Genomic DNA, 12,989 nt, shown 5'->3' with positions numbered 1-12,989 from the left:
GAAAGCATTTATGGAATGCCGAACCTGCGAAAGTAAAGTAAACAAAACCGCTAGCTTAACCGCATGCGCAATGGTAGGCCAGAATAAAAACAGGATCCTCTGCTCTCCCGCGGTACAGATGTTCAGCGGCTACGCAAAATACTACGAGAATATTCAACCGAGACGTGATAGCCGCCGCGTTTCCTTCCCAGGCACTTGTGGTATATACACAACAACCAGGCATCGCCAACAGAGACAGAGCGTTCACATCCGGACTTCAGAGCAGTCAACGGCGCATTCCGCGTACGAGAAATGAGTCCGTACGGTGGTTCAATACCAGCGAGAGAGAAACACCAGGTGATTCCAACGAAACGATCAGCGGTGGCTCTCCGCAGACGACAAGCAACAATGCCTGTAGCACACGCCTGTTCTGTGGGCCAAAGGGGAGGGCGGGCCGAGCGATGCCGTCTACGCGGACTAGGGTAGTGAGAACGGCCTACAGATGACCCTGCCCCCACCCCAAAACAAGAAAAGACAATCAAAAGGCAGCGTGCGATTTGCTTTTCTAAAAAATGAGAAGAAAAGGAAGAAAACTCTTTTGTACACGCCAGGATTTCTCTCTTGGCCCTTATAGTCTAGCCGTTTCCATCCCTGGGAACGAAACAATCTTCCTTCTGCTGTTCTTCTGCTCGTCGTCTGCTGTTCTACTGCTCGTCGTCTGCTGCTCTTCTGCTCGTCGTCTGCTGTTCTTGTGTTCGTCGTCTGCATGCCTCTTCTCTTCGCGTCATCCCCGCCCCTCCGGCTAAGACGGCATTGATTTCTCGTTCTCGAGAGGGGAAGAAAGAGGAGCGCTGCTCTTCTGCACCGGCTGAGATGCATCGGCCATCGCCGGCCACTCTTATTCACAGCCGCGTTTCGTTTCGCTTCTGCATACGAGCGAGTGGAGAAATGGAGAGGCGTTCCGCGTATCGTCCTCTGTTCCGCTCGGCTGCCCCGAATGACCCTTGTCGCCGGAACTGCGTACATGCTTCTTCTTCTTCTTAACTGCCGTGGTTTCAATCTCGCGTGGCGAACAGTGTTTCTCGAAGCATCTGTAGCTTGTGCTACGCGCTGAATGACGGCCACTGATAAGCTTGTTTCTATACGTTTCTAGCGGCCACTGCCCGATTGTAAGCAACACGCTGTTGGGGAGACTGGCCCCTTATGATTGCTTCCTTTGCGATTGCGTACACCATTTTATTGCAAGTTTTTTTCGCATGGGGTGTTTTTTTTTTACTTACTTGAGGCAACGAGCATCACTTTCTTTCGTACAGGAGTGTTTGTTGATGCATGTTGAGTCCGCGGGGCGGGTTGCATACCAGCTGCTAATGAGTTCGCTTTCACATAGCTTTTCGAGTTGTACGGGAATTTGAGCCCATGGGAGAACGTCCATACTGCCTGCCTATGGATCGGCTACTGTTTAACTGCTTATTCCTAAATTTATGCATCGTTTCCAAGTGTCTCGGCAAATGATAAGCCCATATACAGAATCGTTGCGCATGCAGTTCAATAATTTTATATACTTTCCGTACTATTCTTATGGAGATTGCACGGAATGTATATAGAATCGACTTATATTTCGCAAAAACAAATGCGCGGAAGGCATACACAATTATTGGAATGACAAATCGAACGTTTCAGTAGGATGCGATTGTGCCGACAAGCAGCGTTGTCGATGTAACTCGTGCGCGCGTCTAGCATTGAATCATGTGAATAATTAACAGGCTCACTTTCGTACATATGTAAACGAGGTGAACCTGTGTGTTACGCAGGCTGTATTTCGGGTTGTTTTGCGCGGTTGTTCGTTGAACGCCCGGTCTCTCACACGTTCCCGCAGGTGGTTCTGGTGCAGGGCCACTTCGTGTCCTACCTGCCGCTGTGCAGCCGCAACGAGCCCGTGTTCCTGGCCACGTGCACTCCCGTCGCCATGCCCGAGACGCGAGAGTGCGTCGTCCAGGGATCCACAGTCCGTGTTCACTTCCATACACTCCATGGACATGAAGTTCCTACACCTGGACAGGAAGTGAGTACCCACACATCCGATTGTTGTCATCGCTTTAGTGCATGTCAAAGGGACAGGTTAGCCATGGCAAGGCAGACGTGGCGCACGTGGCCCAGGTTGATCTCCCTTAGGTAAAGCGGGCAAATATCAGGGCTTGACCTCGTGAAACCACGTGTCGTGTGGAGCTTACTTCTTTTTTCATAGGGATACCAGAGGGAAACCGGTTGCTGAAATTGTTCTAGCACCATTGGCGGTAGCTTTATTTTAGTACAGTTTAGCACGGATCCACGAGACAAAGAACAATGCTGACTTTTTTTAATTGTTCACGTGGTTCAAGAGGTCAACGTTCTTTTTCTTCATTGTAAAGCTAGCCTTCCCAAAAGGGAGCTTGGTAAGCCAATTTTTCCCGCCAACGGGGGGGTATCCGTTGCCCAGTTTGGCGCCATTGGGCTCATCAAATCATCATCAAACATTGCCACATAAATTGAAAATGTACACATGAATCTCGAGAAGAAAGTATGTGCAATTGCCTAGCTGCACCCGCCATCGTCCACTGGAAGTGTTGTAAAACCGAATAATGGATAACGATAGCAACTATTGAAGCTCTTCTGCGAGATGTCATGCGCGTCATCGATGGAGAGAGACTTGGGATGTAAACCATCCCGAGGAAAAGGTTATCTGTGACAACCAAGTTTCATGCCACAATTAAGCTTCGAGAAAGAATAACGACAACTCTGCTAGAGCAATCTTCCGTACTGTTCATGTATACGTATACTACAAATTCTTCGTCATGGTACTTGTAGCTGGGCTTGTTGGCGCATATTCAGTAAATACAAAGGAGCGTAACTGGGAACTCGAACGAAGAAAGAGTAAGGGACCAGCTTTGTCCTCTTCACTGTGGATTGGCAGTCGCTGTTGCCCCGAAGAGGAAAATTGTTACATATGCAGCTCCTGGAAGCATCGCTTAGTTCTCGGATTCAGTCGTCCGCATGCCTGGGTGAACGGCCGTTTAAAGAATAACTGGTTGTAAAAAAAAAAACACGCAAACCATTTTCTCCAGTCGGATAAAGCAATCTTGTCACTGAAGTGTTAGAAGGAGCGTGCTTCCTCGAGAACTGTGAGAGTGGTCTCGTGAAAACTAGAGAAGAAAGAAAGAGAGCGAAGAGCGACCACGTAACACAATTACAACTGCAACGAATCAAAGTGCCTGCTCGCTTCCGGACTACCGCAGACGTCCTGCGTTTTTTCGACACGCGTCTGTGCTTCCGCTTGCGGTGAATGCGGAGGCAGAAGAAAGCAGGAATTCGGCGTAGAATAGGAGCAGCCTGCGGAAGCGCGAAGAAAGGTGATCTCGTTTACAGAAGCATCGCGAAGGGTTCCCGAAGAAAGAGCAACGCAAGTGGAGGTTTGGGCACTTTAGCCCGGCAACGCAACGTGCCCAGGAAATGATCTACCCGATTAATGCGCCGAAAACGCAGTAGATGTTACGTTTCTGCAGTCGTGCTTTTGCGCATGAAATTAAACGGGAATGAATGCGATGCCATGAAGTAGTCAAGTAAAAAAAGTATCAAATAGTGTGAGAGATACAAAAAGCCCTCGTCCCGTTTTCATACTTGTCGTTGCTTAAGAGTTACTTCAGGCTCCTGAATAATTGCGAGATTGAGCACTAGTCAATCAGCAAATCAAGTGTGCAGCACTCAGTGCATTAAGAAGTTATATGCTCCGCTTTGTAGACTGCACGTTCTTCGAAGCCGTACTTGTGTTTGCATGCAAGCACAAGTGTGTTGTGCTGCTATTGGTTCGCCCTGCTCTAGAAAGTGCATGTACTCTCGAGTGCTCCTCCTTACAAAATTTTCTTTTGCCACACTATAATAGTACGGCCGTTTCGCCTTTTGATAGTGTCATGCCTATTTCTGCGTAGATTCTACAGCATGTAGAAGCGCATTTGTAGTGCTTGTTTCGGAATAACGGGAATACATACAATCTCGAGGAAAAAACTAACCATACGACAGCACTGCATTGAGGTTTCGGTCGGCAGACATGTGGTGAAATAAACAGGACGGTTGGATGGCCACTCATGGAGACATGCGTTTAGGCACGAGCTCGCGCAAAAGGTTTTGACAAGCGCTTAAAATACACTAGTTTGAAAGTCGGGCCACTGCTTACGTAACTTTAAGATTAGCACAAAGTGGGGCTTACATTATGCCAGCATGTCCTAACATAGCAGTTTCAGGAATCGCAAGGCTGTCTTGCTTTTCGTGTCTTCATGTTCATGGCGTTCTTTCGTCGGCCACCATTTCTCCTTTTATCTGTAAGGCTGGTACTCCACGCATACCCTCAAAACGTACATTAATGCGTAAAGAACTTCCTTCAGAAGATAGTATACTTGGCTTCATGTGCATTCTTCCAAATTTCTCATTGGCGACATGCACAAAAGTGAAAGTGCGTGTAAGTGGTAATACCAGAAATAACGTAAACAAATATGTCCGTGTCATCACTAGTTTTTCACGTTCGTGACTGCCCATTCGTCGTTCACTCCGGCCTAATGTTCCCGATTTCAAATTCTTGTGCTGTTTTCATTGGAGGCTTTTCGTTTTCATGGCATAAAACATGAGAACGTTCTTTATCCTCGCATTTCCCCGTCTTCTTTTTTTATTTATTTAGAATTTCCTCGTTTACTTCGTTGTTCTTAGTTCTAAACTTCTTCACTTCTTTAGCTGACTCTGTATGGAGCGTACGACCGCCTACACCCCCTCGCACGCTTTCTAAGAAACCCGACTCGTGATTCTGTGGCCCGCAGCCGCAATAATGGCTGCGAGCGCATCGCCGCGGAGAAGCTGCAAAAGCGAGCAACTGCGCTTATACGACGTACCTCTGCTGCCTCACATACAGCCCAGGGCAGCGCACCTAGAAACCCCATAAAAAGCGGGAGTAGCGGCAGCTGCGCTCTGTTACAGTGTGTCGCGCGGGTACGCCGACATTTGAGGAGGGCTTCTTTTAAAGCGCGACTGGCGCAACGTCCTGAAAAAAAAAAGTAGCCTGGGTGGGTGGCGTGCCATTGTGCTCCCGCTGTGTGCGTGTGTACGAGGAAGTGATTTGCATTTGAGAAGAGGGTCGCCGACGGGGCAACCCCATTGGCGGCAAGATTTACGCGCCACGTCCGCTTCGCGTTATAGCGCCGCGACGCTACCGCCAGAACGTGAGCCGTGAGTTACGAGACGTAATTAGCGGCGTGCGGACCAAGTTGACGCCGCTAGAAGAAGATTTGTATAGCCGGGAGTTTAGTTTGAGCGCGCGGCACTTCGAGAAACGGAGGATACCGTTTTGTCGCGTTGACGTCCCACAAGGAGTGTCCAAATGTAGGTGTCTCTCATTTACCATTTACCCCTCGAGCAAGAAATTCTGCGAATGGTTTGCGGAGTTACGAATGCGTGTTGAAAGGCTAGACAGGCGACAAATCCATTGACCGGCGTGCAGTGGGAGCGGGTCACTATGCCTTCGATGACTTTGGCAGTTTTCGAGACAATGTTTGGTTGGCCTTGTAGCCTCTTCGCTCTGTTTTAATTCAACCACAGGACTGTAAAAAGAACGTGAATCGTATGTGACGGGCTAAAGTCCCGTGGCATTGGGTGTTTTGTCCTGATCTTCTGCGTTATAGTTCAGCAAGCTGAAGGTACTTATCAGGATCTCGCTGATGAAGGCCTCTTACGCCGTCTGTCACTCGAGACATCGTGTCGTTTGCTGTTGTTATTTTCAGGAACACGCTACACTTTTTTTTTGTGATGGATGTTCGAATACGCGCGGCACGAATTATTTCGCCTTGTGTGACGAAAGACGGAGTCTGAATCCTATGAATCTGTTGGTTTCAGTAAAGACCAACGCTGACGTTGCTTGTGAACTGCGAACCTCCAGATTTGTGCTTGGTGTTAACGAGAGCAGCGAGCGTTTGTCATCACCGAAACCCTTCTTTGCTAACAGCAGCCTGTGCGTGCGTCATTTCTGGCCCGGCACCAGAAGTTTTTAACCATCGACCTACATATGTTCATCAAAGAAGTACGCGACAGATTATATTGCGTAGTTTATCACGGAGAATTCTGCGCACTTGTCATTCGCCTAAGGAAAATTTTAAAGCGGTACTTTATTGCAAAACGCATGTATTTAAACTGTGTTTGAGGAAGAGGAGGGGAATAAGCAAGATGATACTGGCCTTGCAAAGGCAAGGCAGGCTCGGGCCAGTCATCTACTCGTTACTTATGTGGGACTAAAAAAAAATGGAGGAAGCTTAAGCTTTGCCTCTAAGAGTGGAACGTGATAGCATTCAAATATCCCTGACTGCTTCTTATGCTTCCCGGCAACTGCAGCTGATGTAACAGCAACGTTTACTGAAAAACGCTGGCGGTGAACGCAATGCACGAAGGAGAGCTTTCTGGTGGAAACTCGACCTCTTGCGTGTGGCGATCTTCTGTTATTGTTTCACACTTTTAGTATTTCAGTCGCAGAAGATTTAACATAAAGGACATGCGCTGTCGGTGTTTTGTTTCATGGCATTTGTTTGTGGACTGTCATTCTCATAATTCCGAGGAATAAGTTTGTAACGAATGTAATACAAGGTCTGAGCAACTGTAGTGATTGCAGAAGAACTTTAGTGCCGCATGAAATGTATAGGGCAATTTTCACTCACGGCACGCCAACGCCGGCTACGGTGCCGACGCCGACACCGGATTATCTGCGACACGGGGCCCTTCACGCTATCGCGGAATTAAAGCCATATAGATTAAACGCAGCGTTAGCGTGACGCTTGTCGATAACGCTATCCCATGAGAGATAAACAAGTCGAAAGAGAGGTGAAATTTCACTGCTCCACCAAGCGAACGCCGTACCAACGGAGCGTATACCAACGACATCAAGCTATTGGTGCCGTTTAATAAGTAATGATAAACGCTAGCACTCACCGATTAGGTCGCTATATTTAAGAAGCTTTAGGAGGAGGCCAAACACTTCTCTTCTGAAGTTCCAGTGCTGCCGCAAGTAAACTAAGTCCTTCACACCAGTACACGGAGGCAAACCATGTTTGGATCGATATAAAGGTGATTCTCGCTTTATTCCACAATATCTCAGCAGTCTGACAAACTAATCATGCACATATCACCATAAGCGCGGCAGCACAATAATTCAGTGGCGATTTAGCGGTAAACGTGGGAGATATGGGTCGGCATTACGGCGCACCTCGTTGAGGTCCCCGATTCATGATTTTAACCGGGCTCACCTGATTGCAAAGTATTGTTCAGGAGCTCACTCCTCATATATATATATATACCCTTTTCCACTTTGACACTCCAATGCTCACGCATTAAAAGTGGCCAGTGCGCCCAATGATCGATTCCTCTTGCACGAACTAGTAGCATTCTCGGTGGCTAAACTCCTCATTCTATAGACCTGCTTCGTCCGTACTGCCTGATACTACACTTGCCGAGCCAAAGCACCCTTCTCGGGCCAGATATATACTTCGTGTGCGTACGCGGTAGTTAACGGTAGCACTGGCATTGGCGACGCCATATAGGAGAAGCTCGTTGCTAAACTGGCTACTTCGCACGGGTATATGACGGGCACGCTCTTTGACCGTGCACCCGTATACTGCTTCGTCGTGACGATTGCTTTTCCAAATCGTGATCAACTCCATACTCTCGTCGTCCTGGCCTGCTTCGCCCGGAGGGGCGTTGCTCAGCGGTGAACAAACTTGTTCGACGCAGGATCGATCCCGAACCAGGCGAATATATGCGCTCGTAGCACCAGGAAAAAAGCGCGTGCTCACGAATTTGGCTCCAAACGCCGCCGGGGAGCTTCGCGCTGTAAATCATACCGCGACCACCTCCGCGCACGTGTACTGCTCTACACGCTCCCCGATACCGTTATCGAGCGCGCTCTTTGTACAACGCGTATCTGTAGCGCCAGCCGGGAGTAACTCTTAGGGTCTGGCGTGACGTAATTAGAACGCGAGTCTATGAGCCGGCGATGGACTCATTTCGACTTCTCCTTGGCACGTTAACATGTGGCGTACTACTTGTGTCCGATGACCCGTGCCGGTCTTGCTAATGGGAGCCCGTAGATGAGTGCGCTTTTTGGATCACGGTGAAGGATAGAAAGAGGGATGCATTTAAAGCGTTCTCATTAACGCCTGCGTCAGATGGAAATGCGTGGGAAAGGCGCCAGCGTGCGGGCCCCTGATGTATCAGTAGCGTCAACGCATATACTTGCAGGGCCCTCACGTTGCTGTATTTGGGTGTCAGATGTCTCCCCAAAAAACACTGGAATGAATATGTGCCCTAAATACTTCGACGCACTACTTTTATTGACCCGATAGAAATCTCGGGCTCACCTCTCATCGGTTCGCGCAGCCTCTCAAGTGCGAAGAGTCATTATCCATTCAGAAGGGGCAGCGTTTATGCTCCCACGGAGCTCTTCGTGCAGGGAACTCGCAGCGAAGAAGAGTGTTCTAAAGGTGCGTGCCAAAGAAATATGTCACAGGTGTCCTTCAATATGTACAAAGGGTCAATGTCACCGATGGAAATGTTAGCGTCTTGGCTGTACCGAGCCTATACTGTTAATGTGCAGAAGCTATAAATAGCTTGAAAATCTACTCTGCTCTATATGACGTGTCCCGGAACGTGCATTACGGTACTTCACTGCACTTTTCTCTGGCTGACTTGACAAAGAAAGAAAAATCTATTTTGAGTTGCCGCTAAGAACACTATGCTTTTTCCTGGTTCCGAAACTTACAAACTTACTCAAATGCTGTAACAATATTGTTCGTTCGTACGGGTAAGACGGAACAAAGGTTGCTGTACTTCGTTGTCGACCTCATGGTGCAGACATGGTTGTAGTTTCACTCTCAGACATACAGGTTGTGACATGAATAATCTTGGCGACGTTACGTGGTCGAATAAGGGATGCCCAAGGCTGGAACCGAAGCTTCGAAAACCCAACATGTCTTCGTCAGGGCTAACATCTCGACGACAGCATCAAGTCCTCCAGTCGAAAGCGTGGCTGCAGTTTGAGACTTTCCTCCGTCGATCACTGTTACATCAAGTTTATATGGTCCCGTGGACATCAGTCTTGCTAGGATTTCGCGACATCCCGTGGCTTTCGACGATGCAGAAAGAGGCCGTAGCGTCCGCTGTTAGAAGACCACATGTACCAGCCCGTGCTCTGCACAACTAATACCTTCCAAGTATTCACATAAACAAGCCCAGAATGGCTGCCTGCCCAGAATGCACAATTTATAATCTTCTGCAGGCCGCAGGAGCAGATCCCGCAGTTTCCAACCCCTCCCCCACTTGTCCTGCTTTAATTTCGGCTCAACAGAAGCGTTGCGGCTGACATGGGCTTCTAAGCCACGCGTATACTACCGTGCAATACACCACCTTGCACTCTGCAACGGCCGCGTTCTTTCGTGACGCGGCATGACGGAGCGCGGCTGCCATGTTGGCGGTGCGCCGCGAGAAAGCGCGCTCCCGGATATGAGAGAAGACGTGCGCCGGGAGCATGCCACGAACTAGCCACGCCATCTTCTTCTTCTTATTCCATTTTCACTCGTCCTCGTTCCTCTGTAGCCCTCCACGGGTATCGCATCTAGCCGCCTCTTACAGCGTGTTCGGTCTCGATGATGAGAATCGCTTTTTCATCAGACGCACGTCCATTGTTTTGGAGCGTGTCCGGTTAATCCTCTGCGAACCACGGAGTTTGCTGTGGTACCCTGGAAGGCGGTGCCTGGATCTCCAAGGCGATGGAGGCCTCTGGACGGGCGCGATCTTTACCCCGCGTGACGCTGCAGTATACGCGAAGCGTTGCGCGTGGACAGCAGTAGCATGTCGTTACTCCTAGAGATGCGTAATTGTTTCGTCAAGAAAGCCGGTGCTCGCCGCGAGCCCTGACGTGCGCCGATCGATAGCGACGAGCTGAATTTGAGGGAGACTGTTAAAGGATGGCATGACGCATTTGAAGGGTGTCTTTACATTTTGGCATCAATGGCCTCCTTTTCGTAGAAGCAAGAAAAGAGTTGGTCGTGCGAGGAATGAAATTATTCTAGCTTTTCAAGCTCGCTCGAACAGAATCGGGAACAGCGTGACCACACAGGGCCGACGAAAAAAAAAATTATCGGGAGCACTTTATTTTCCTCGATACCTCACCACGCGGCCTTCAACGTGGCCGCACAATGGTCCTTCATTCTGAGTACCATGTTTGAGTGTTAAATGAACACTTATATTTCAGAACGCACGCATTGACTACAATGAAGGGGCCCCCTTTTTTGTTGCTCGGATCCCACGATCCGTAACCTGCTGTGGTTGCTTAAGTTGCCGATATGTCACACTGAAAGTTTGATATGCGGGCTCTGGCTTGTCATGAGTTCTTACAAGCTAGTTTTGTTGGAGTCATTCGCTTTTGCCGTCCGTATTGGCTAATAGGGGCAAATAGGTTGGCATTTAAAAATACAAAGTAATTAAACTCTTCTGATATAAAGTTATTCTACAATGTGTCTGTGCTGTCCAGCCGAATGCGCACTACGACATTTCTCCTTTGGGGAAATGCCTGCCGTTTACAATTCACAGCACAATTCAGCATTAATAATTTTTTCGAGGAATTCTGAAAGCTGCCCATTCACACTCCGCTTTGAACAAAGATACAAAGGCAAAACGTCAGGTTGCCGTCAGTCTAAATCTCCGTCATGTCATCAAAGGAGCGTCAACAAGACAGCTTGCTGACTTGCGAGGACCGGCATAGCAGAGCAACCGGGGAATACAGTCTCGCATTCGAAATGCTCGCTAAAGATGGCCTCGCTCAAATAAGACACGGCGACTGTCAGCGGTTAACATGCTGAACGCGGATCACAGATGAGCTGAAATTGGAGCACGAGCTAGCAGGCTTCTAGTCGTCGGCCGGCCTCTAAATGCGTCTTCATCGCCAATCTGTCGTTAGGCATACACACCGTGCACATACGTATATCTATGACTCCCAACCGGAAAGCAGATACTTCTGCCAAGCTGCACACCAGGAGGCGCTGTCGAAGCTTCATTTCTACCGCTCCGAGCAAACCTCGCGTGTAAGCGATGCCCATTTCGCTTCGGCCACTTAGTGGACGCGATACGCCGGGCAAACCAGAGAGGCGTCCGAACCAGGAAAAAAAATGAAAGAAGGCGGGGACGCTTTGAAGAGCGGGAGCTCGATGCCGGAGAATCTTGAAGCGTGCTATGCGTATACGTATAGCCACTCGGCGGCGGACATTGACAAATGAACAAGCCCCGGTCACGGATGATTCGGCCGCCCTTTGAGGCGCTCACGAAGGAGGAAGTTTCGCATCTCGTCGTCGGGGCCCGACACGCTCCTCGCCACCCCGCCGTTTTTTTTGTTTTTTTTTTTTTTGAAAGCCTAAGACTTCAACCTCCTCCAGTTCTTCCTCCTGCTAATGAGCGCAACGCATCTGGACGGCCGCTGGGGCCTCCTTTATAAAAGAACGGGACGTGTAACAACCGGCGAGTGATGCACCTGGCAGTAAACATGGCCCCCGGGCAGGAATGAGAAAGAAGGGTTGCAAACCCGCGACCAAAGCTAAGGAACGGAAGGTACGCAGTATAATACGTATATACACCGCCGACTCGGTCGGCAAACGGAACGCTTGACCATAGTGACCCGCCCTGAAGCGATGCGAGCGTATGCACCTTCGCTGGCTGCAAAGGCTCACGCGAATTTCGGCCAGCGTATAACGCCGCCACAGTCGGCGTACAGTTGGGCTGCGTAGCATCCCCAGAGACGTGTGTGTTCGCGGTCAGTCTTTCGAAGAGCTCGGACGTGACTTCCATTAAGGGTGCCGGGAAGGAACGAGCAACTTAAAGAGCCTCGCACATACGTGAAAATGAGCACGAATTCTTTTCTTTTTCCTTTGTACTTGGCTGACGACTTAGAGAGCACGAAGACGGTATTCTGTGCTAATGTGCTCACGTAGTACATTATAGCGGTGGCGCGTTCGCCATATATACGACGGTAACGACCTAACCATCCGATGTTCACAATCGGGAGCGTTTCGCGGCGCTCACGTCCAGATTAGGGGCAATCGAACCTCGTTGTGGTCGTGGCCGAGTTTTTAACGGCGCGGAATGGCCTCATAGCTATGCGCCCCGCAGAACCCCGTACGAAGCTGCTTGCGTCATCTTTGATATAAAGCGTTGTGATGCGCTCTAATGTGGCTCGAACAGCAGATAACGGATTAAATCTATTTAATCGCTACAAAAAGCACGGTAGTGGATTCTACCATGCTTCTCGCACATATTATCTCTTGGAGAGCACGTATGATTGCTCATTGTTAAGAATAGCGCGCAGTTGAATCACGAAATCCTGGGAGAGCCAACTACTGTTGATCGTTTGGTATAAGTGATATAGGGTCACGTATAAGTGGACCACACACGGTGCTTATAGTTACGCCGTTTATTGGATGATAAGAGGCCCGAGTGCAAGTGTGCTGTAGGCCAATGTTTATCATGTCTTGAAGTTCTGCAAGATATGCAAGCCGGCATTTCGATGCGTTGTAAGTTCATGGCTTTTCGCTGCAGAACATGCTTCTCCATCTCCATGGTATTCTATCTCTCTCATGCTGTGGCCAGTCAAGGTCATGCTGTGTCAGTGAAGCACTATACTTCAAATTGCATTTTGGGCATGCTAACAATAACCGCCTAACGTTATTTACTTTCTTTGCTTCCAATTTCATCTACCAGAATATCTCCAAACTTATGTTTACCACACTTATCTTACTCTGCCACTTTTGGTTCGTGCAGGAACATAGACGGCAGCTGAAAAAGGAATGGCAGAATGAATCAGGGCTAACGAAGTATATATAAACATCCTTCACGCGGATTAGCGTCCATGAAGAAGTTTCGTTGCGCCTTTTATGCACGTATAATGATGTTGACGTATGCAGTGC

At 48.9% G+C, this 12,989-nt stretch overlaps 1 protein-coding gene across 1 annotated transcript in view; it reads left to right on the top strand.

Annotated features, from left to right (window-relative positions):
• The window catches only part of LOC119458340 (neuronal PAS domain-containing protein 4-like), a 150,563-nt gene that overhangs the window by 124,075 nt on the left and 13,499 nt on the right, over positions 1–12,989 (top strand). The window contains 2 exon segments of the mRNA XM_037720174.2: positions 1,856–1,984; positions 1,986–2,041. Of these exon segments, the coding sequence (XP_037576102.1) occupies positions 1,856–1,984; positions 1,986–2,041 (185 nt within the window).

This window comes from Dermacentor silvarum, chromosome 7 (assembly GCF_013339745.2).
Source record: "Dermacentor silvarum isolate Dsil-2018 chromosome 7, BIME_Dsil_1.4, whole genome shotgun sequence".
Taxonomy (NCBI): Eukaryota; Metazoa; Arthropoda; class Arachnida; order Ixodida; family Ixodidae; genus Dermacentor; species Dermacentor silvarum.
Note: the sequence above shows the minus strand (reverse complement) of the source record. Positions and strands in the feature narration are given on the sequence as shown.